The 24,062-nt window shown below is 36.3% G+C and overlaps 1 protein-coding gene across 2 annotated transcripts in view; it reads left to right on the top strand.

Moving 5' to 3' along the window:
• Window positions 1–18,496: 18,496 nt before the first annotated feature.
• The window catches only part of LOC128700496 (multiple epidermal growth factor-like domains protein 6), a 434,002-nt gene continuing 428,436 nt past the window's right edge, over window positions 18,497–24,062 (top strand). For both annotated transcript variants that reach the window (XM_070098931.1, XM_070098929.1), the window contains exon 1: window positions 18,497–18,989. In XM_070098931.1, coding sequence (XP_069955032.1) covers window positions 18,907–18,989 — 83 coding nt within the window. In that variant the 5' untranslated portion in view covers window positions 18,497–18,906. The remainder of the gene's footprint in view (window positions 18,990–24,062) is intronic.

Here is a 24,062-nt window from a genome sequence, read left to right as displayed (position 1 = left end):
TTTGCGCTTCTGTAAATCGTAGTCTCGAGCCTCTATTGTTTCACACAAATGCATAATTTAATTCGCTGCAAAATTTCCTCCAAGAAAATGTGCCATTCACAGCTTCCTCACGAATTAAAAACGAAATTCTTTTGACATTTTTTATAACTATTCGTTAAGGGGCAAATAAGAGCAGTACGGTAGCGTGTTTTTCACGCGATTGAAAATTGGAGGCTTGAGCATCCATCACTTTTCACGTTGAATTACCCTCTTGGATTCAACGCTTATCATATACATGTATTTATATTATTGTAACCACGAACGAGTGTTATTTAATCAATAACAACACTGTGACTAGCCAAGGACTCGAACCTATGTCGCTTTGGCCCACCTCATGGTGAGCGAATATCACATGATGCTCTCACCCACAGGACCACCCAATCCTACAAAGATCAAGCACCCAGCAGAGCTAGGTGTTGTACTGTGATCCGAGGACATACGATGGTATGGGTGACTCAGAGCTAATTTCATTCTACTTCTCGTTTGGTGTACTAGCCTCCACAAGCAGTATATATTGTATTGTAACCACGAATGAGTGGTATTTAGTCAATAACAACACTGCGACTAGCCGAGGGCTCGAAACCATGTTGTTTTGACCCGCCTCATGGTGAGCGAAAATCACATGATGCTCTAACCCACAAAACCACCCAATCCTACAAAGATCATGCACCCAGCAGAGCTACCTGGAGTCTACCTGGAGGGAATTCCGGGGATCAACGTCCCCGCGGCCCGGTCCACGACCAGGCCTCCCGGTGGATCAGGGCCTGATCAACGAAGCTGTTACTGCTGGCCGCACGTAATCCAGCGTACGAACCACAGCCCGGCTGATCCGGCACCGTCTTTAGGTATCTGTCTAGCTCCCTCTTGAAGACAACCAGGGGTCTTCCCGTAATGCCCCTTATTGCTGGTGGGAGGCTGTTGAACAGTCTTGGGCCCCGGACACTTATTGTGTTTTCTCTTAGTGTACCAGTGACGCCCCTACTTTTCACTGGGGGTATGTTGCATCGCCTGCCAAGTCTTTTGCTTTCGTATGGAGTGATTGCTGTGTGCATATTAGGGACCAGTCCCTCCAGAATCTTCCAGGTGTAGATTATGATATATCTCTCTCGCCTGCGCTCTAGTGAGTACAAGTCAAGTGCTTCCAGGCACTCCCAGTAGTTAAGGTGTTTGATGGAACTTATACGTGCAGTAAAGGTTCTCTCTACCTTCTCTAGCTCTGCAATTTCACCTGCCTTGAATGGGGATGTTAATGTACAGCAGTATTCCAGCCTAGAAACAATAAGTGATTTAAAAAGGATCATCATTGTCTTAGCATCTCTTGTCTTGAATGTTCTCATTATCCATCCTATCAGTTTCCTAGCAGATGTGATAGTGGCATTGTTGTGATCCTTGAAGGTGAGATCCTCTGACATTACCACTCCCAGGTCTCTCACATTACTTTTCCTCTCTATTGTGTGATTGGAGTTTGTAGTATACTCAGTTCTAGTTATTATTTCCTCCAGTTTTCCATAACGGAGTAGTTGGAATTTGTCTTCATTGAACATCATATTGTTCTCCGTTGCCCATTGGAAAACTTGGTTTATATCTTCTTGGAGGTTAACAGTGTCCTCAGTGGATGACACTCTCATGCAGATCCTAGTATCGTCTGCAAAAGATGATACAGCGCTGTGGTTTACATCTCTGTCTATGTCTGATATGAGAATAAGGAACAGGATAGGTGCGAGTACTGTGCCTTGTGGGACAGAGCTCTTCACTATGGCAGCATCTGATTTAACTCTGTTTACCACTACTCTTTGTGTGCGATTGGTTAGAAAGTTGAAGATCCATCTGCCTACTTTGCCGGTTATCCCTTTAGCACGCATTTTGTGTGCTATTACACCATGGTCGCACTTGTCAAAGGCTTTTGCAAAGTCTGTGTATACTACATCCGCATTTTGTTTGTTTTCCAGTGCATCTAGGACCATATCGTAGTGGTCAAGCAGTTGCGAAAGGCAGGAGCGACCTGCTCTGAAACCATGTTGCCCTGGGTTGTGGAATTTTTGGGAGTCCAGGTGGTTTGCTATCCTGCTTCTTAGAACTCTTTCAAAGATTTTTATGATGTGGGACGTTAAAGCTATTGGTCTATAGTTCTTAGCTGCTGCTTTGCTGCCACCTTTATGGAGTGGGGCTATATCTGTTGTTTTTAGTGACTGTGGAATCTCGCCTGTGTCTAAGCTCCTTCTCCATAGCATACTTAGAGCCCGTGAGAGGGGTTTCTTGCAGTTTTTAATGAACACCGAGTTCCACGAGTCTGGGCTTGGGGCTGAGTGCATGGGCATGTCGTCGATGGCTTTCTCAAAGTCTAATGGAGTTAAAGTTATGTCATAAATCTGGCCTACATTGTCAGGGTTTTGAGGCTCATTCATGAAAAAATTGTTTGGATCATCTGTCTTTAAACTGGTTAGTGGCTCGCTGAACACTGAGTCATACTGCAATTTCAGTATCTCGATCATTTCTTTGTTGTCGTCAGTGTAGGATCCATCTTGTCTGAGCAGCGGCCCTATACTAGAAGTGGTTTTTGACTTGTTTTTGGCGTATGAAAAGAAATATTTCGAATTTCTTTCAATTTCATTAATCGCTTTTAGCTCCTCTTGTCTCTCCTGGATCTTGTATGAGTCCTTTAACTTCAGCTCAATATTTTCCACTTCCCTGGTTAACACTACCTTCCGTGTATCAGATAATCTGTCATTCTTGAGGAGCTCAATGATTCTTCGTCTTCTCCTGTAGAGGGAGCGTCTCTCTCTCTCCAGTTTACTTCTTCTTTTCTTTTGTCTTATAGGAATATACCTTGAACATACTTCAGCTATCAGGAGGGTGATCTTTTCGAGGCATTGGTTCGGGTCTATGTAATTTAAGATATCCTCCCAGCATGTTTCATTTAGGGCATAGTTTACCTGATCCCAGATGATGTTCTTGTTGTTGAAGTTGAATTTGGTAAAGGTACCCTCATAACTGAATTCATAGGTGTTGTACTGTGATCCGAGTGAATGCTCTTCGTAGGATTGGGTGGTCCTGTGGGTTAGAGTGTCGTGTGATTTTCGCTGAACATGATGCGAGCCAAAACAACATGGGTTCGAGCCCTCGGCTAGTCGCAGTGTTGTTATTGATTAAATACCACTCGCAACCCTCCCAGTGCTACCGGGAGGTATAGGGGTGCGCAAAGCAACGCAGGTAGCTTTACCTGCATTTCTGTTCTTCGTGTTTGGCTTCCAGTGGTTTAGTCAAGGAGATTGTTCCCGAAAGCTTAAAAGGCGCAGCAGGAGCTCAAGACCCCAGGTTCATTGAAGCAGCCATGTGGTGGGATATCCTTGCCGACTCCTCCAGTAGACCAGCTTCTTCCAAAGAGCACAAACAGTCCCAATGAAACAAACCAATCATGAAAAAAATTGCAACACAATGCTTACCAGCGCTTCAGGAAAGAAGGTAACTCGTCTCCTAGCGGTGAAGGCACCACATTCAGATTTCCTTCTAGCTGTTCCCAGTTCCTCCCTGGGCACTCAACTCGACCCACAGGCCATTCGGATTGATGTTGCTCTTCGCCTAGCCACCCCCATACTCACCGAACATTTGCGGCAGGGCGACGACTGATCAATTCGGACTTCATGGTCTCCTGTGTCGCACATCAGAAAAGAAGTATGCCAAAAATGAGGAGGTCAACATCATAAAGAGAAGCCTCGCCACAGTCCGTTGCCCAGCTCAACGGGAACCCCAAGTACAGAGGTCTGACGGAAGTCAAAATCGTCCTGATAGAGCCACTATGCTACCCTGGAAGGATAGTAAGCAGATTGCCTGGGACTACACCTGTGCCGCCACATAGGCAGACACCTACTTCCCACACTCCGTAGCTGAAGGGGGTGCAGCTGCCAGCCATAGGAAGACCCAGAAGACCCGCAAATATGGAGGCCTTCCCCCTTGCTATAACTTCATCCTAATAAGGTCGGAGACCCTTGGAGCGTGGGGCAAGCGTGCTCTAAAGTACCTCAAAGAGCTGGGTGAAAAGCTCATTATAGAAAACAAGGATCACAGGGCGGCCAGCTTCCTCTTTCAGTGTTGCGATCCAGAAGGGAAATGCCTGCAACATTCTGGGCATGCGGCCCACCGCTGGGAAGCTGGATGAAGTATTCGAGATGTAGCTCTGAGATATTATCTATGGTGGTCCACTCCCTATTGTATTTCTGTCAATGTATTCTGTCTTTAAATAAAGTCTACATAGAATATAGAATATATGGGGTAGTAAGAGAAAACAATATTCAAACAGCTTCAGAGAGAACCTTGAGTTTTCCCTGAAACAAGTTTATTCTTTTCTCCGAGGATGAGGGTCTCCAACACAGTTCCAGAGGTGGTACCTCCTTATAAATTATATATATATATATATATATATATATATATATATATATATATATATATATATATATATATATATATATATATATATATATATATATATATATATATATATGCAAAACAACCACTCTGAAAGAATAGAGAAATTCCAAGCGCTTTCGTGACTACTCACATTATCAAGGATAATGTGAGTAGTCACGAAAGCGCTTGGAATTTCTCTATTCTTTCAGAGTGGTTGTTTTGCATATTCTAAAATCACCTGTTTACTGTGATCTTATTGCATATATATATATATATATATATATATATATATATATATATATATATATATATATATATATATATATATATATATATATATATATATATATATATATATATATATATATATATATATATATATATATATATATATATATATATATATATATATATATAGTAACTTAAAACTATCGCAGTTAATAAAACCTGAGCGCTTTCATGTGCTTACATACATATCTTCAGAGGAAGGAAGATATGTATGTATGTAAGCACATGAAAGCGCTCAGGTTTAAGTTACCATTTTCACTATGGTATTTTTCATATTTATAATCCCGCGTTTTATTGTGATTTCTTCCACATATAGTAATATAACACCACATACATGAGAGCTGAATGATCTGTTGGTCTGAACACTCTGTAAATTCTTCAACCATTTTTCCCTTTTCATCCTCTCACCCCATTCCTTCTCCCCTCACGCAAACCTCTTCTTCCCCCCAACACCCTCTAACACCCCCTAACACCCCGTTCTCCCTCTCACATAACGAGAAAGACCCAGATGGCAAAACGAGAGAACTTGGTCACATAAAAAGCCAGTTTCAATACCAGTCTTCCTGTCATGTGCAAACAAGCACTCCGAGGACCCCAGTGGAGATACAGCAGGTCCTCGAATAACGTAGTTTAGTTCAACGTCGTTTCTTTAAAACGTTGATGATTACAAATTCGAATGAACACAATTAATACAAATTATTGTAAAATAAAATTTCGTAAAGTGTACGATAATCATACAAATGCACGACAATAAACAAGGATGTACGAAAGCGCTTATCCAGGCCTCCATGTTTATTATTTATTGTTTAACTGCCTTACAATTTACGCTTTGCAAAAGGTGCTAAAGGTACACTGAGCATCCCTGATGTCTGTGGCCACAAAAAACAGGAAGGTGTAACATTAAAAACAAAACTACATGTTTTAAAGGGGTTTTATGTTGTACAGCGAGGTGCGGTTTCGTTATACGTTGTTTCCAAGAACCTATGGACGACGTAAAGTTAGGACGTACTGTAAGTCACTTTGTCTGACTTGTTTTGGGTTATCCTAGGTAATTTACACCATGTATGATAATTGTACTGATGCGTACCTGTGTTTAAATAAACTTAAGATCTCTCCTGTTAACGAAATCTGAAACACAAACATGCATAAGGAATTCCTACTAGCTCACAGTTTGGAGGTGAAACATCTAAGTGATGTTTCTATCTCTCGCAACATGATAATGTTTCCAGGATGGACTGAAACGCCGTGGAAAGTTTTCTTACTAAAATGTTGGTAAAATGTGAATTACTCCAGCCACGGCAGGCTGGACTCTTTTGTTTTTCGTCAAAAAGAAACACAGTTACGTGAGATGAGTAGTTATGAAGACAGTATCTCTTCTTCTTCTTCTTCTTCTTCTTCTTCTTCTTCTTCTTCTTCTTCTTCTTCTTCTTCTTCTTCTTCTTCTTCTTGTCCTTATTATTATTATTATTATTATTATTATTATTATTATTATTATTATTATTATTATTATTATTATTATTATTATTATTATTATGGGAGGTGCCAGACCCGTAGAGGTAATACAGTGTCTGAGGAGTGAGAGGTAATCAGGTTTGATCCAAGGAACCGGGTGGGTTACAGCGCTACACTCTCGTAGAAATTCAAATTCTTCTGTACTCCTCTCACCACATAATGAGATTACTTCCTGGGAAGCTTCTCCGCAAGAAATTGCTTTTTGGAGCAAATTTCTTCTCCAATAAGTATCACTTAAGACAAGTTCGTCAAGTTCGGCTTCGTTATTTGTGTATAGCGTAATGAGGCGCTAATGAGATGACTTGCAAGTTTTGATGCACGGAACTGGATGATTCCTCTAGCTTACAATGATAGAACTAGCTTACAATGATAGAACTTGCTTACAATGATAGAACTAGCTTACAATGATAGAACTTGCTTACAATGATAGAACTAGCTTACAATGATAGAACTAGCTTACAATGATAGAACTTGCTTACAATGATAGAACTAGCTTACAATGATAGAACTAGCTTACAATGATAGAACTAGCTTACAATGATAGAACTAGCTTACAACGATAGAACTAGCTTACAATGATAGAACTTGCTTACAATGATAGAACTAGCTTACAATGATAGAACTTGCTTACAATGATAGAACTAGCTTACAATGATAGAACTAGCTTACAATGATAGAACTTGCTTACAATGATAGAACTAGCTTACAATGATAGAACTAGCTTACAATGATAGAACTAGCTTACAATGATAGAACTAGCTTACAATGATAGAACTTGCTTACAATGATAGAACTAGCTTACAACGATAGAACTAGCTTACAATGATAGAACTTGCTTACAATGATAGAACTAGCTTACAATGATAGAACTTGCTTACAATGATAGAACTAGCTTACAATGATAGAACTAGCTTACAATGATAGAACTTGCTTACAATGATAGAACTAGCTTACAATGATAGAACTAGCTTACAATGATAGAACTAGCTTACAATGATAGAACTTGCTTACAATGATAGAACTAGCTTACAATGATAGAACTTGCTTACAATGATAGAACTAGCTTACAATGATAGAACTAGCTTACAATGATAGAACTAGCTTACAATGATAGAACTAGCTTACAATGATAGAACTAGCTTACAATGATAGAACTAGCTTACAATGATAGAACTAGCTTACAATGATAGAACTAGCTTACAATGATAGAACTTGCTTACAATGATAGAACTAGCTTACAATGATAGAACTTGCTTACAATGAGAGAACTAGCTTACAATGATAGAACTAGCTTACAATGATAGAACTTGCTTACAATGATAGAACTAGCTTACAATGATAGAACTAGCTTACAATGATAGAACTAGCTTACAATGATAGAACTTGCTTACAATGATAGAACTTGCTTACAATGATAGAACTAGCTTACAATGATAGAACTAGCTTACAATGATAGAACTTGCTTACAATGATAGAACTAGCTTACAATGATAGAACTAGCTTACAATGATAGAACTTGCTTACAATGATAGAACTAGCTTACAATGATAGAACTAGCTTACAATGATAGAACTTGCTTACAATGATAGAACTAGCTTACAATGATAGAACTTGCTTACAATGATAGAACTAGCTTACAATGATAGAACTAGCTTACAATGATAGAACTAGCTTACAATGATAGAACTAGCTTACAATGATAGAACTAGCTTACAATGATAGAACTAGCTTACAATGATAGAACTTGCTTACAATGATAGAACTAGCTTACAATGATAGAACTTGCTTACAATGATAGAACTAGCTTACAATGATAGAACTAGCTTACAATGATAGAACTAGCTTACAATGATAGAACTAGCTTACAATGATAGAACTAGCTTACAATGATAGAACTAGCTTACAATGATAGAACTTGCTTACAATGATAGAACTAGCTTACAATGATAGAACTAGCTTACAATGATAGAACTAGCTTACAATGATAGAACTTGCTTACAATGATAGAACTAGCTTACAATGATAGAACTAGCTTACAATGATAGAACTTGCTAACAATGATAGAACTAGCTTACAATGATAGAACTTGCTTACAATGATAGAACTAGCTTACAATGATAGAACTAGCTTACAATGATAGAACTTGCTTACAATGATAGAACTTGCTTACAATGATACAACTTGCTTACAATGATAGAACTAGCTTACAATGATAGAACTTGCTTACAATGATAGAACTTGCTTACAATGATAGAACTTGCTTACAATGATAGAACTTGCTTACAATGATAGAACTAGCTTACAATGATAGAACTTGCTTACATTGATAGAACTTGCTTACAATGATAGAACTTGCTTGCAATGATAGAACTTGCTTACAATGATAGAACTTGCTTACAATGATAGAACTTACTTACAATGATAGAACTTGCTTACAATGATAGAACTTGCTTACAATGATAGAACTTGCTTACAATGATAGAACTTGCTTACAATGATAGAACTAGCTTACAATGATAGAACTTGCTTACAATGATAGAACTTGCTTACAATGATAGAACTTGCTTACAATGATAGAACTTGCTTACAATGATAGAACTAGCTTACAATGATAGAACTTGCTTACAATGATAGAACTTGCTTATAATGATAGAACTAGCTTACAATGATAGAACTTGCTTACAATGATAGAACTTGCTTACAATGATAGAACTAGCTTACAATGATAGAACTTGCTTACAATGATAGAACTTGCTTACAATGATAGAACTAGCTTACAATGATAGAACTTGCTTACAATGATAGAACTTGCTTACAATGATAGAACTTGCTTACAATGACAGAACTAGCTTACAATGATAGAACTTGCTTACAATGATAGAACTTGCTTACAATGATAGAACTAGCTTACAATGATAGAACTAGCTTACAATGATAGAACTTGCTTACAATGATAGAACTTGCTTACAATGATAGAACTAGCTTACAATGATAGAACTAGCTTACAATGATAGAACTAGCTTACAATGATAGAACTAGCTTACAATGATAGAACTAGCTTACAATGATAGAACTTGCTTACAATGATAGAACTTGCTTACAATGATAGAACAAGCTTACAATGATAGAACTTGCTTACAATGATAGAACTTGCTTACAATGAGAGAACTAGCTTACAATGATAGAACTAGCTTACAATGACAGAACTAGCTTACAATGATAGAACTAGCTTACAATGATAGAACTTGCTTACAATGATAGAACTTGCTTACAATGATAGAACTAGCTTACAATGATAGAACTTGCTTACAATGATAGAACTTGCTTACAATGATAGAACTAGCTTACAATGATAGAACTAGCTTACAATGATAGAACTAGCTTACAATGATAGAACTAGCTTACAATGATAGAACTTGCTTACAATGATAGAACTTGCTTACAATGATAGAACTAGCTTACAATGATAGAACTTGCTTACAATGATAGAACTTGCTTACAATGATAGAACTAGCTTACAATGATAGAACTAGCTTACAATGATAGAACTAGCTTACAATGATAGAACTAGCTTACAATGATAGAACTTGCTTACAATGATAGAACTAGCTTACAATGATAGAACTAGCTTACAATGATAGAACTAGCTTACAATGATAGAACTAGCTTACAATGATAGAACTAGCTTACAATGATAGAACTAGCTTACAATAATAGAACTAGCTTACAATGGTAGAACTAGCTTACAATGATAGAACTTGCTTACAATGATAGAACTAGCTTACAATGATAGAACTAGCTTACAATGATAGAACTTGCTTACAATGATAGAACTAGCTTACAATAATAGAACTAGCTTACAATGATAGAACTAGCTTACAATGATAGAACTAGCTTACAATGATAGAACTTGCTTACAATGATAGAACTAGCTTACAATAATAGAACTAGCTTACAATGATAGAACTAGCTTACAATGATAGAACTTGCTTACAATGATAGAACTTGCTTACAATGATAGAACTAGCTTACAATAATAGAACTAGCTTACAATGATAGAACTAGCTTACAATGATAGAACTAGCTTACAATGATAGAACTTGCTTACAATGATAGAACTAGCTTACAATAATAGAACTAGCTTACAATGATAGAACTAGCTTACAATGATAGAACTTGCTTACAATGATAGAACTAGCTTACAATGATAGAACTTGCTTACAATGATAGAACTAGCTTACAATAATAGAACTAGCTTACAATGATAGAACTAGCTTACAATGATAGAACTAGCTTACAATGATAGAACTAGCTTACAATAATAGAACTAGCTTACAATGATAGAACTAGCTTACAATGATAGAACTAGCTTACAATGGTAGAACTAGCTTACAATGATAGAACTAGCTTACAATGATAGAACTTGCTTACAATGATAGAACTAGCTTACAATGATAGAACTTGCTTACAATGATAGAACTAGCTTACAATGATAGAACTAGCTTACAATGATAGAACTAGCTTACAATGATAGAACTAGCTTACAATGATAGAACTAGCTTACAATGATAGAACTAGCTTACAATGATAGAACTAGCTTACAATGATAGAACTAGCTTACAATGATAGAACTAGCTTACAATGATAGAACTAGATTACAATGATAGAACTAGCTTACAATGATAGAACTAGCTTACAATGATAGAACTTGCTTACAATGATAGAACTTGCTTACAATGATAGAACTAGCTTACAATGATAGAACTAGCTTACAATGATAGAACTTGCTTACAATGATAGAACTTGCTTACAATGATAGAACTAGCTTACAAAGATAGAACTAGCTTACAATGATAGAACTAGCTTACAATGATAGAACTAGCTTACAATGATAGAACTAGCTTACAATGATAGAACTAGCTTACAATGATAGAACTAGCTTACAATGATAGAACTAGCTTACAATGATAGAACTTGCTTACAATGATAGAACTTGCTTACAATGATAGAACTAGCTTACAATGATAGAACTAGCTTACAATGATAGAACTTGCTTACAATGATAGAACTTGCTTACAATGATAGAACTAGCTTACAATGATAGAACTAGCTTACAATGATAGAACTTGCTTACAATGATAGAACTTGCTTACAATGATAGAACTTGCTTACAATGATAGAACTAGCTTACAATGATAGAACTAGCTTACAATGATAGAACTTGCTTACAATGATAGAACTTGCTTACAATGATAGAACTAGCTTACAATGATAGAACTAGCTTACAATGATAGAACTAGCTTACAATGATAGAACTAGCTTACAATGATAGAACTAGCTTACAATAATAGAACTAGCTTACAATGATAGAACTAGCTTACAATGATAGAACTTGCTTACAATGATAGAACTAGCTTACAATGATAGAACTAGCTTACAATGATAGAACTTGCTTACAATGATAGAACTAGCTTACAATAATAGAACTAGCTTACAATGATAGAACTAGCTTACAATGATAGAACTAGCTTACAATGATAGAACTTGCATACAATGAGAGAACTAGCTTACAATAATAGAACTAGCTTACAATGATAGAACTAGCTTACAATGATAGAACTTGCTTACAATGATAGAACTTGCTTACAATGATAGAACTAGCTTACAATAATAGAACTAGCTTACAATGATAGAACTAGCTTACAATGATAGAACTAGCTTACAATGATAGAACTTGCTTACAATGATAGAACTAGCTTACAATAATAGAACTAGCTTACAATGATAGAACTAGCTTACAATGATAGAACTTCCTTACAATGATAGAACTAGCTTACAATGATAGAACTTGCTTACAATGATAGAACTAGCTTACAATAATAGAACTAGCTTACAATGATAGAACTAGCTTACAATGATAGAACTAGCTTACAATGATAGAACTAGCTTACAATAATAGAACTAGCTTACAATGATAGAACTAGCTTACAATGATAGAACTAGCTTACAATGGTAGAACTTGCTTACAATGATAGAACTAGCTTACAATGATAGAACTTGCTTACAATGATAGAACTAGCTTACAATGATAGAACTTGCTTACAATGATAGAACTAGCTTACAATGATAGAACTAGCTTACAATGATAGAACCAGCTTACAATGATAGAACTAGCCTACAATGATAGAACTAGCTTACAATGATAGAACTAGCTTACAATGATAGAACTAGCTTACAATGATAGAACTAGCTTACAATGATAGAACTAGCTTACAATGATAGAACTAGATTACAATGATAGAACTAGCTTACAATGATAGAACTAGCTTACAATGATAGAACTTGCTTACAATGATAGAACTTGCTTACAATGATGGAACTAGCTTACAATGATAGAACTAGCTTACAATGATAGAACTTGCTTACAATGATAGAACTTGCTTACAATGATAGAACTAGCTTACAATGATAGAACTAGCTTACAATGATAGAACTAGCTTACAATGATAGAACTAGCTTACAATGATAGAACTAGCTTACAATGATAGAACTAGCTTACAATGATAGAACTAGCTTACAATGATAGAACTTGCTTACAATGATAGAACTTGCTTACAATGATAGAACTAGCTTACAATGATAGAACTTGCTTACAATGATAGAACTTGCTTACAATGATAGAACTAGCTTACAATGATAGAACTAGCTTACAATGATAGAACTTGCTTACAATGATAGAACTTGCTTACAATGATAGAACTAGCTTACAATGATAGAACTAGCTTACAATGATAGAACTTGCTTACAATGATAGAACTTGCTTACAATGATAGAACTTGCTTACAATGATAGAACTAGCTTACAATGATAGAACTAGCTTACAATGATAGAACTTGCTTACAATGATAGAACTTGCTTACAATGATAGAACTAGCTTACAATGATAGAACTAGCTTACAATGATAGAACTTGCTTACAATGATAGAACTAGCTTACAATGATAGAACTATCTTACAATGATAGAACTTGCTTACAATGATAGAACTAGCTTACAAAGATAGAACTAGCTTACAATGACAGAACTTGCTTACAATGATAGAACTTGCTTACAATGATAGAACTAGCTTACAATGATAGAACTTGCTTACAATGATAGAACTTGCTTACAATGATAGAACTTGCTTACAATGATAGAACTAGCTTACAATGATAGAACTAGCTTACAATGACAGAACTAGCTTACAATGATAGAACTTGCTTACAATGATAGAACTAGCTTACAATGATAGAACTTGCTTACAATGATAGAACTTGCTTACAATGATAGAACTTGCTTACAATGATAGAACTTGCTTACAATGATAGAACTTGCTTACAATGATAGAACTTGCTTACAATGATAGAACTTGCTTACAATGATAGAACTTGCTTACAATGATAGAACTAGCTTACAATGATAGAACTAGCTTACAATGATAGAACTAGCTTGCAATGATAGAACTTGCTTACAATGATAGAACTAGCTTACAATGATAGAACTAGCTTACAATGATAGAACTTGCTTACAATGATAGAACTTGCTTACAATGATCGAACTAGCTTACAATGATAGAACTTGCTTACAATGATAGAACTAGCTTACAATGATAGAACTTGCTTACAATGATAGAACTAGATTACAATGATAGAACTTGCTTACAATGACAGAACTTGCTTACAATGATAGAACTTGCTTACAATGATAGAACATGCTTACAATGATAGAACTTGCTTACAATGATAGAACTAGCTTACAATGATAGAACTTGCTTACAATGATAGAACTTGCTTACAATGATAGAACTTGCTTACAATGATAGAACTAGCTTACAATGATATAACTTGCTTACAATGATAGAACTTGCTTACAATGATAGAACTTGCTTACAATGATAGAACATGCTTACAATGATAGAACTTGCTTACAATGATAGAACTAGCTTACAATGATAGAACTTGCTTACAATGATAGAACTTGCTTACAATGATAGAACTTGCTTACAATGATAGAACTTGCTTACAATGATAGAACTAGCTTACAATGATAGAACTAGCTTACAATGATAGAACTTGCTTACAATGATAGAACTTGCTTACAATGATCGAACTAGCTTACAATGATAGAACTAGCTTACAATGATAGAACTAGCTTACAATGATAGAACTTGCTTACAATGATAGAACTAGCTTACAATGATAGAACTAGCTTACAATGATAGAACTAGCTTACAATGATAGAACTAGCTTACAATGATAGAACTTGCTTACAATGATAGAACTAGCTTACAATGATAGAACTAGCTTACAATGACAGAACTAGCTTACAATGATAGAACTTGCTTACAATGATAGAACTTGCTTACAATGATAGAACTTGCTTACAATGATAGAACTTGCTTACAATGATAGAACTTGCTTACAATGATAGAACTTGCTTACAATGATAGAACTTGCTTACAATGATAGAACTAGCTTACAATGATAGAACTAGCTTACAATGATAGAACTAGCTTACAATGATAGAACTTGCTTACAATGATAGAACTAGCTTACAATGATAGAACTAGCTTACAATGATAGAACTTGCTTACAATGATAGAACTTGCTTACAATGATAGAACTTGCTTACAATGATAGAACTTGCTTATAATGATAGAACTAGCTTACAATGATAGAACTAGCTTACAATGATAGAACTAGCTTACAATGATATAACTTGCTTACAATGATAGAACTTGCTTACAATGATAGAACTTGCTTACAATGATAGAACATGCTTACAATGATAGAACTTGCTTACAATGATAGAACTAGCTTACAATGATAGAACTTGCTTACAATGATAGAACTTGCTTACAATGATAGAACTTGCTTACAATGATAGAACTTGCTTACAATGATAGAACTTGCTTACAATGATAGAACTAGCTTACAATGATAGAACTAGCTTACAATGATAGAACTTGCTTACAATGATAGAACTTGCTTACAATGATAGAACTTGCTTACAATGATAGAACATGCTTACAATGATAGAACTTGCTTACAATGATAGAACTAGCTTACAATGATAGAACTTGCTTACAATGATAGAACTTGCTTACAATGATAGAACTTGCTTACAATGATAGAACTTGCTTACAATGATAGAACTTGCTTACAATGATAGAACTAGCTTACAATGATAGAACTAGCTTACAATGATAGAACTTGCTTACAATGATAGAACTTGCTTACAATGATCGAACTAGCTTACAATGATAGAACTAGCTTACAATGATAGAACTAGCTTACAATGATAGAACTTGCTTACAATGATAGAACTAGCTTACAATGATAGAACTAGCTTACAATGATAGAACTAGCTTACAATGATAGAACTAGCTTACAATGATAGAACTTGCTTACAATGATAGAACTAGCTTACAATGATAGAACTAGCTTACAATGACAGAACTAGCTTACAATGATAGAACTTGCTTACAATGATAGAACTTGCTTACAATGATAGAACTTGCTTACAATGATAGAACTTGCTTACAATGATAGAACTTGCTTACAATGATAGAACTTGCTTACAATGATAGAACTTGCTTACAATGATAGAACTTGCTTACAATGATAGAACTTGCTTACAATGATAGAACTTGCTTACAATGATAGAACTAGCTTACAATGATAGAACTAGCTTACAATGATAGAACTAGCTTACAATGATAGAACTTGCTTACAATGATAGAACTAGCTTACAATGATAGAACTAGCTTACAATGATAGAACTTGCTTACAATGATAGAACTTGCTTACAATGATAGAACTTGCTTACAATGATAGAACTAGCTTACAATGATAGAACTAGCTTACAATGATAGAACTAGCTTACAATGATATAACTTGCTTACAATGATAGAACTTGCTTACAATGATAGAACTTGCTTACAATGATAGAACATGCTTACAATGATAGAACTTGCTTACAATGATAGAACTAGCTTACAATGATAGAACTTGCTTACAATGATAGAACTTGCTTACAATGATAGAACTTGCTTACAATGATAGAACTTGCTTACAATGATAGAACTTGCTTACAATGATAGAACTAGCTTACAATGATAGAACTAGCTTACAATGATAGAACTTGCTTACAATGATAGAACTTGCTTACAATGATCGAACTAGCTTACAATGATAGAACTAGCTTACAATGATAGAACTAGCTTACAATGATAGAACTTGCTTACAATGATAGAACTAGCTTACAATGATAGAACTAGCTTACAATGATAGAACTAGCTTACAGTGATAGAACTAGCTTACAATGATAGAACTAGCTTACAAAGATAGAACTTGCTTACAATGATAGAACTAGCTTCAATGATAGAACTAGCTTACAATGATAGAACTAGCTTACAATGATAGAACTTGCTTACAATGATAGAACTTGCTTACAATGATAGAACTAGCTTACAATGATAGAACTAGCTTACAATGATAGAACTTGCTTACAATGATAGAACTTGCTTACAGTGATAGAACTTGCTTACAATGATCGAACTAGCTTACAGTGATCGATCTAGCTTACAATGATGTCAAATATGGTTATTTTTTTATTAACACGTCGTCTGTTTCCCACCAAGGTTGGGTGACCCGAAAACGAAGAAACAGTTTCATTGTTATTCACTCTATAACTGTCTTGCTAAATGCCAGACGTGTTAATAGTATAAATTTGCTTTCAACAAAGGAAATGTAAATAGGAGATATACGTCAAGTTGTAATTTTTTGGTGGAGTTATACGTCAAGATGTACTCTTTTGGTGGAGATATACGTCAAGATATACTCTTTTGATGGAGATATACGTCAAGATGTACTCTTTTGGTGGAGTTATACGTCAAGATGTACTCTTTTGGTGGAGATATACGTCAAGATGTACTCTTTTGGTGGAGTTATACGTCAAGATGTACTCTTTTGGTGGAGTTATACGTCAAGATGTACTCTTTTGGTGGAGATATACGTCAAGATGTACTCTTTTGGTGGAGATATACGTCAAGATGTACTCTTTTGGTGGAGATATACGTCAAGATGTACTCTTTTGGTGGAGATATACGTCAAGATGTACTCTTTTGGTGGAGATATACGTCAAGATGTACTCTTTTGGTGGAGATATACGTCAAGATGTACTCTTTTGGTGGAGTTATACGTCAAGATGTACTCTTTTGGTGGATATATACATTAAGGTGTACTCTTTTGATGGAGATATACGTCAAGATGTACTCTTTTGGTGGAGATATACGTCAAGATGTACTCTTTTGGTGGAGTTATACGTCAAGATGTACTCTTTTGGTGGATATATACATTAAGATGTACTCTTTTGATGGAGATATACGTCAAGATGTACTCTTTTGGTGGAGATATACGTCAAGATGTACTCTTTTGGTGGAGTTATACGTCAAGATGTACTCTTCTGGTGGATATATACATTAAGATGTACTCTTTTGGTGGAGATATACGTCAAGATGTACTCTTTTGGTGCCTAGTTTCTAGGTCCTGTGTGTATCACATGCTATTGCGCTGCTGTCCGGAGGATGGATATAGGGGACACAATCCACTAGCTGCTATTGTCCAAAGGTTGGATATGGGTTGAATAATAAACTGAAACCATACACAGAACGGATATGGGGGTGGATAATAAATTGCTGCGAATTTACTCAGAATGTATAAATAAATTACTGTAGAACTGATCGTAAGAAATAGCTACTACTATCTTCATGATGGATATGTGGAGGATAATACGCTAGCTGCTACCGTCCACAGGAAGGATACGGGATACGCAATAAGCTAGAAGGTACCGTCCAGAAGACGGATATATGACGCACAATAAACTAACTGCTACCGTCCGTGGGATGGATTTGGGGTGTACAATAAACTTGTCGTTTCGGCGGCTAAAATCTAAATCTATTACTGGGACACAGTTCCGTCCTGGTTAGAATTATATTAGCTTATTTGGTTTGACAAAGATCCATTTGTTTGGTTGTTTGGATGGGGAAGCGCACGCACTGGCAGCACTCACACTTACAAACACACACACACACACACACACACACACACACACACACACACACACACACACACACACACACACACACACACACACACACACGCCTTGGTCGTGGGGTTGCAAGGCTGACCTGCCAAAGCCTTCAGTTGCGTCGCGGGCATTGTCGAGGAGAGATGTGTCGCTCATGCTTCTGCTCCACCCACCACGTGGGTCTTCCCCAGTAACATGTTAGGGTATTAAAGCGAGTGCGTCCATCAGTCACCTCTGTAAATATGTGTTAGTTTTATCTCTCTGATCAGAGTTGGAAAAAGAGAACTCTAGACGTGTTTCACGGTGAATTCACACAAAAAACTCTCCTTTTATCTTGTTTCCATAAACGTAAACATTGTGGATCAACTAGAACTCTTTCTAAACGTGATATCATTAGGGAATTAAGAAACGAAGGCGAATATCAGTTTCAGCAACGAAAGGACGTCCTGTAGGAGGCGAGGCAGCCGCTGCAGTAGAGAAGGAAGCTGCTGCAGCAGAGAAGGAAGCTGCTGCAGGGGTATAATCTCAGCAGCAGGATGACAGGAGCCGCAGCGGGTGTGAGGTGGCTGGTAGCAGCAGTGGTAGTGACCGGTACCTTTAGTACCCTTCAGCGAGGCATGTAAGTACTTTACAATGTAAATTACCTCTACCCGACAGTCTCCATGCTCTTTGTTCTGCTAGCCATGAAGTTATGTACCGTACATTCAGTTTTGTTATCCTGGCCATGAAGTTATGTACCGTACATTCAGTTTTGTTATCCTGGCCATGAAGTTATGTACCGTACATTCAGTTTTGTTATCCTGGCCATGAAGTTATGTACCGTACATTCAGTTTTGTTATCCTGGCCATGAAGTTATGTACCGTACATTCAGTTTTGTTATCCTGGCCATGAAGTTAGGTACCGTACATTTAGTTTTGTTATCCTGGCCATGAAGTTAGGTACCGTACATTCAGTTTTGTTATCCTGGCCATGAAGTTATGTACCGTACATTAAGTTTTGTTATCCTGGCCATGAAGTTATGTACCGTACATTCAGTTTTGTTATCCTGGCCATGAAGTTAGGTACCGTACATTCAGTTTTGTTATCCTGGCCATGAAGTTATGTACCGTACATTCAGTTTTGTTATCCTGGCCATGAAGTTAGGTACCATACATTCAGTTATGTTATCCTGGCCATGAAGTTAGGTACCGTACATTCAGTTTTGTTATCCTGGCCATGAAGTTATGTACCGTACATTCAGTTTTGTTATCCTGGCCATGAAATTAGGTACCGTACATTAGTTTTGTTATCCTGGCCATGAAGTTATGTGCCGTACATTCAATTTTGTTGTCCTGGCCATGAAGTTAGGTACCGTACATTCAGTTTGTTATCCTGGCCATGAAGTTATGTACCGTACATTCAGTTTTGTTATTCTGGCCATGAAGTTAGGTACCGTACATTCAGTTTTGTTGTCCTGGCCATGAAGTTATGTACCGTACATTAAGTTTTGTTATCCTGGCCATGAAGTTATGTACCGTACATTAAGTTTTGTTATCCTGGCCATGAAGTTATGTACCGTACATTCAGTTTTGTTATCCTGGCCATGAAGTTATGTACCGTACATTCAGTTTTGTTATCCTGGCCATGAAGTTAGGTACCGTGCATTCATTTTTGTTCTCGTAGTTATGCACATGTGTTTCATATAATGTAGTTTTGTATCTGTATACGTGAAGTTATGTACGGTACATAGATTTTTTCCTGTACCCATAAAGTTACGTAAGATATATAGTAGTTTTATTCTTGTACTCATGAAGTTATGTGCTTTACATTGTAACTCTGTCCTTGTGTATGGTATACTGTAGTTTTATTCCTAAAGCTTGTATTTATACAACCAACACTGTAGCTCTTTTAGCGCAGAAAGTGTTCCGTCCAACGAAAGTTACACATAACGATAATGAATCACTGTACCGAAAGTTACTTTTAGCGAGGAATGTATGTACTGTAGATTACAGTATCCTGTAGTAAGAATGTGTGGCGCGTATACTGTAGATTACAGATAATGTGTAATATATACATCGCATACTACAAATTCCTGTCACGACGAATTCATTATCCATTTAGAGTAGGCTTAATGTTACGAGAGATTAAAGTATATTAAAGTATATTCATAGATAATATATAATGAGAGATACGCAACTCTTGTTGCATATATAATGAGAGATACACAACTCTTGTTGCATATATAATGAGAGATACACAACTCTTGTTGCATATATAATGAGAGATACACAACTCTTGTTGCATATATAATGAGAGATACACAACTCTTGTTGCATATATAATGAGAGATACACAACTCTTGTTGCATATATAATGAGAGATACACAACTCTTGTTGCATATATAATGAGAGATACACAACTCTTGTTGCATATATAATGAGAGATACACAACTCTTGTTGCATATATAATGAGAGATACACAACTCTTGTTGCATATATAATGAGAGATACACAACTCTTGTTGCATATATAATGAGAGATACACAACTCTTGTTGCATATATAATGAGAGATACACAACTCTTGTTGCATATATAATGAGAGATACACAACTCTTGTTGCATATATAATGAGAGATACACAACTCTTGTTGCATATATAATGAGAGATACACAACTCTTGTTGCATATATAATGAGAGATACACAACTCTTGTTGCATATATAATGGGAGATACACAACTCTTGTTGCATATATAATGAGAGATACACAACTCTTGTTGCATATATAATGAGAGATACACAACTCTTGTTGCATATATAATAAGAGATACACAACTCTTGTTGCATATATAATGAGAGATACACAACTCTTGTTGCATATATAATGAGAGATACACAACTCTTGTTGCATATATAATGATAGATACACAACTCTTGTTGCATATATAATGAGAGATACACAACTCTTGTTGCATATATAATGATAGATACACAACTCTTGTTGCATATATAATGAGAGATACACAACTCTTGTTGCATATATAATGAGAGATACACAACTCTTGTTGCATATATAATGAGAGATACACAACTCTTGTTGCATATATAATGAGAGATACACAACTCTTGTTGCATATATAATGAGAGATACACAACTCTTGTTGCATATATAATGAGAGATACACAACTCTTGTTGCATATATAATAAGAGATACACAACTCTTGTTGCATATATAATGAGAGATACACAACTCTTGTTGCATATATAATGAGAGATACACAACTCTTGTTGCATATATAATGATAGATACACAACTCTTGTTGCATATATAATGAGAGATACACAACTCTTGTTGCATATATAATGATAAATACACAACTCTTGTTGCATATATAATGAGAGATACACAACTCTTGTTGCATATATAATGAGAGATACACAACTCTTGTTGCATATATAATGAGAGATACACAACTCTTGTTGCATATATAATGAGAGATACACAACTCTTGTTGCATATATTATGAGAGATACACAACTCTTGTTGCATATATAATGAGAGATACACAACTCTTGTTGCATATATAATGAGAGATACACAACTCTTGTTGCATATATAATGAGAGATACACAACTCTTGTTGCATATATAATGAGAGATACACAACTCTTGTTGCATATATAATGAGAGATACACAACTCTTGCTGCATATATAATGAGAGATACACAACTCTTGTTGCATATATAATGAGAGATGCACAACTCTTGTTGCATATATAATGGGAGATACACAACTCTTGTTGCATATATAATGAGAGATACACAACTCTTGTTGCATATATAATGAGAGATACACAACTCTTGTTGCATATATAATAAGAGATACACAACTCTTGTTGCATATATAATGAGAGATACACAACTCTCGTTGCATATATAATGAGAGATACACAACTCTCGTTGCATATATAATGAGAGATACATACACACCTCACTATGAATATACTCTTGTTTCTGGAATAATGTTGGTAGAATTACCGTCAATTGTTAGGTAAAAGGACACATGTGCAACTAATGTCACATTTTACTGTGGCAACTTTTCGCTTTCCAGGAGTTTCGTCAAACTTGACAAAGCTCCTGGAGAGCGAAATGTTGCCACAGTAAAATGTGACATTAGTTGCACATGTGTCTTTTTATCTGACACCCTGTATATATTACAGATGGCTAGAAGAATGAGGCCTCAACACCTGTATACTGTGTATTCCAGATGGCTAGAAGAGTGAGGCCTCAACACCTGTATACTGTGTGTTCCAGATGGCTAGAAGAGTGAGGCCTCAACACCTGTATACTGTGTGTTCCAGATGGCTAGAAGAGTGAGGCCTCAACACCTGTATACTGTGTGTTCCTTAGTTTAAGCAGTGATACTAATACATGATGCAGGTTTCGCCTATACATGGCCTCCTATATTTGTCTAATATAGTCTAAATCTACCAAGGGTATCATCTGTAATGATGTTATTTGGCAGTCTGTTCCAGTCCTCTACAACTCCTGCCAAGTCAGTGCTTTCCAGCCTCTTCATATTCCTGAATTTATTAACTTAAATCCTTGTTATGGAAATAATTTGTGGAAATTTATTTCATTTATACCCATAATATAGATGCATGCATAGATGTATGCATTCTTGCAAGCACCATAGTTATTTAATGTGCAAATAGATGGAGTTATGAAGGAATAGAAAGTGAGAGTATTTGAGAGATGTGTGGTACTGCATGATAATAATTCTGATTATAATTGCAGTTGTCACAGTTGCTGTTTTCAGACTGCAGTCTTTTCGGGAAATTCAGAGATGGGAAAGTGGTGAAAGGAGTTTGGAAAGACGCGTAAGTGAGGTCTTCAGCTTCCAACTGTGACCCGTTGTTGCTGTGTCCCATCTCCGGAACATCTTGTCTCTATCCACCCTGTCAATTCCTCTCAGTATTTTATATGTAATTATCATGTCCCCTTATCCCTCCTGTTCTCCAGAGTCGTCAGGTCGATTTCCTTTAACCTTTCCTCGTAGGACATACCCTTCAGCTCTGGAACTAATCTTGTTGCAAACCTTTGTACTTTCTCTAATTTCTTGACGTGCTTGACCAGGTGTGGGTTTCAAACTGGTGCTGCATACTCCAATATGGACCTGACATACACCGTGTACAGTCTTCAACGATTCCTTATTGAGGTGTCGCAACGCTATTCTTATATTTGCTAGGCGCCCATATCCTGCAGCAATTATTTGGTTGATGTGCGCCTCAGGAGATGTGCTCGGTATTATACTCATCCTACGATCCTTTTCCTTGAGTAAGGTTTGCAGTCTTTGGCCCTCTAGCCTGTACTCCGTCTGCGGTCTTCTTTACTCTTCCACAAACTTCATGACTTTTCTAATAGCCAGTTGCTTAACCAGGCTTGCAGCCTGTTCAGATCCCATTGTAGTCCTGTATCAATGTCGTTTCCAATATTTCCATCCTTCCCCATCCTTCTTCCTCCCCATCTTACCGCAGCTCTGGTCGTATTCGTTGTCATGTTGAGTTCTACACATACTTCTCGGTCGTTTCCTGTGAATTTCCCTCCTTTTTCCTCAGCCTGTACTCACATATTTGTGGTTACAGGGGTCTAGTCAAAGCTCCTGTGTGTGTGTGTGTGTGTGTGTGTGTGTGTGTGTGTGTGTGTGTGT

Source organism: Cherax quadricarinatus, chromosome 65, assembly GCF_038502225.1.
Source record: "Cherax quadricarinatus isolate ZL_2023a chromosome 65, ASM3850222v1, whole genome shotgun sequence".
Classification (NCBI taxonomy): Eukaryota; Metazoa; Arthropoda; class Malacostraca; order Decapoda; family Parastacidae; genus Cherax; species Cherax quadricarinatus.
This window is presented reverse-complemented; position numbering and strand designations above follow the sequence as displayed.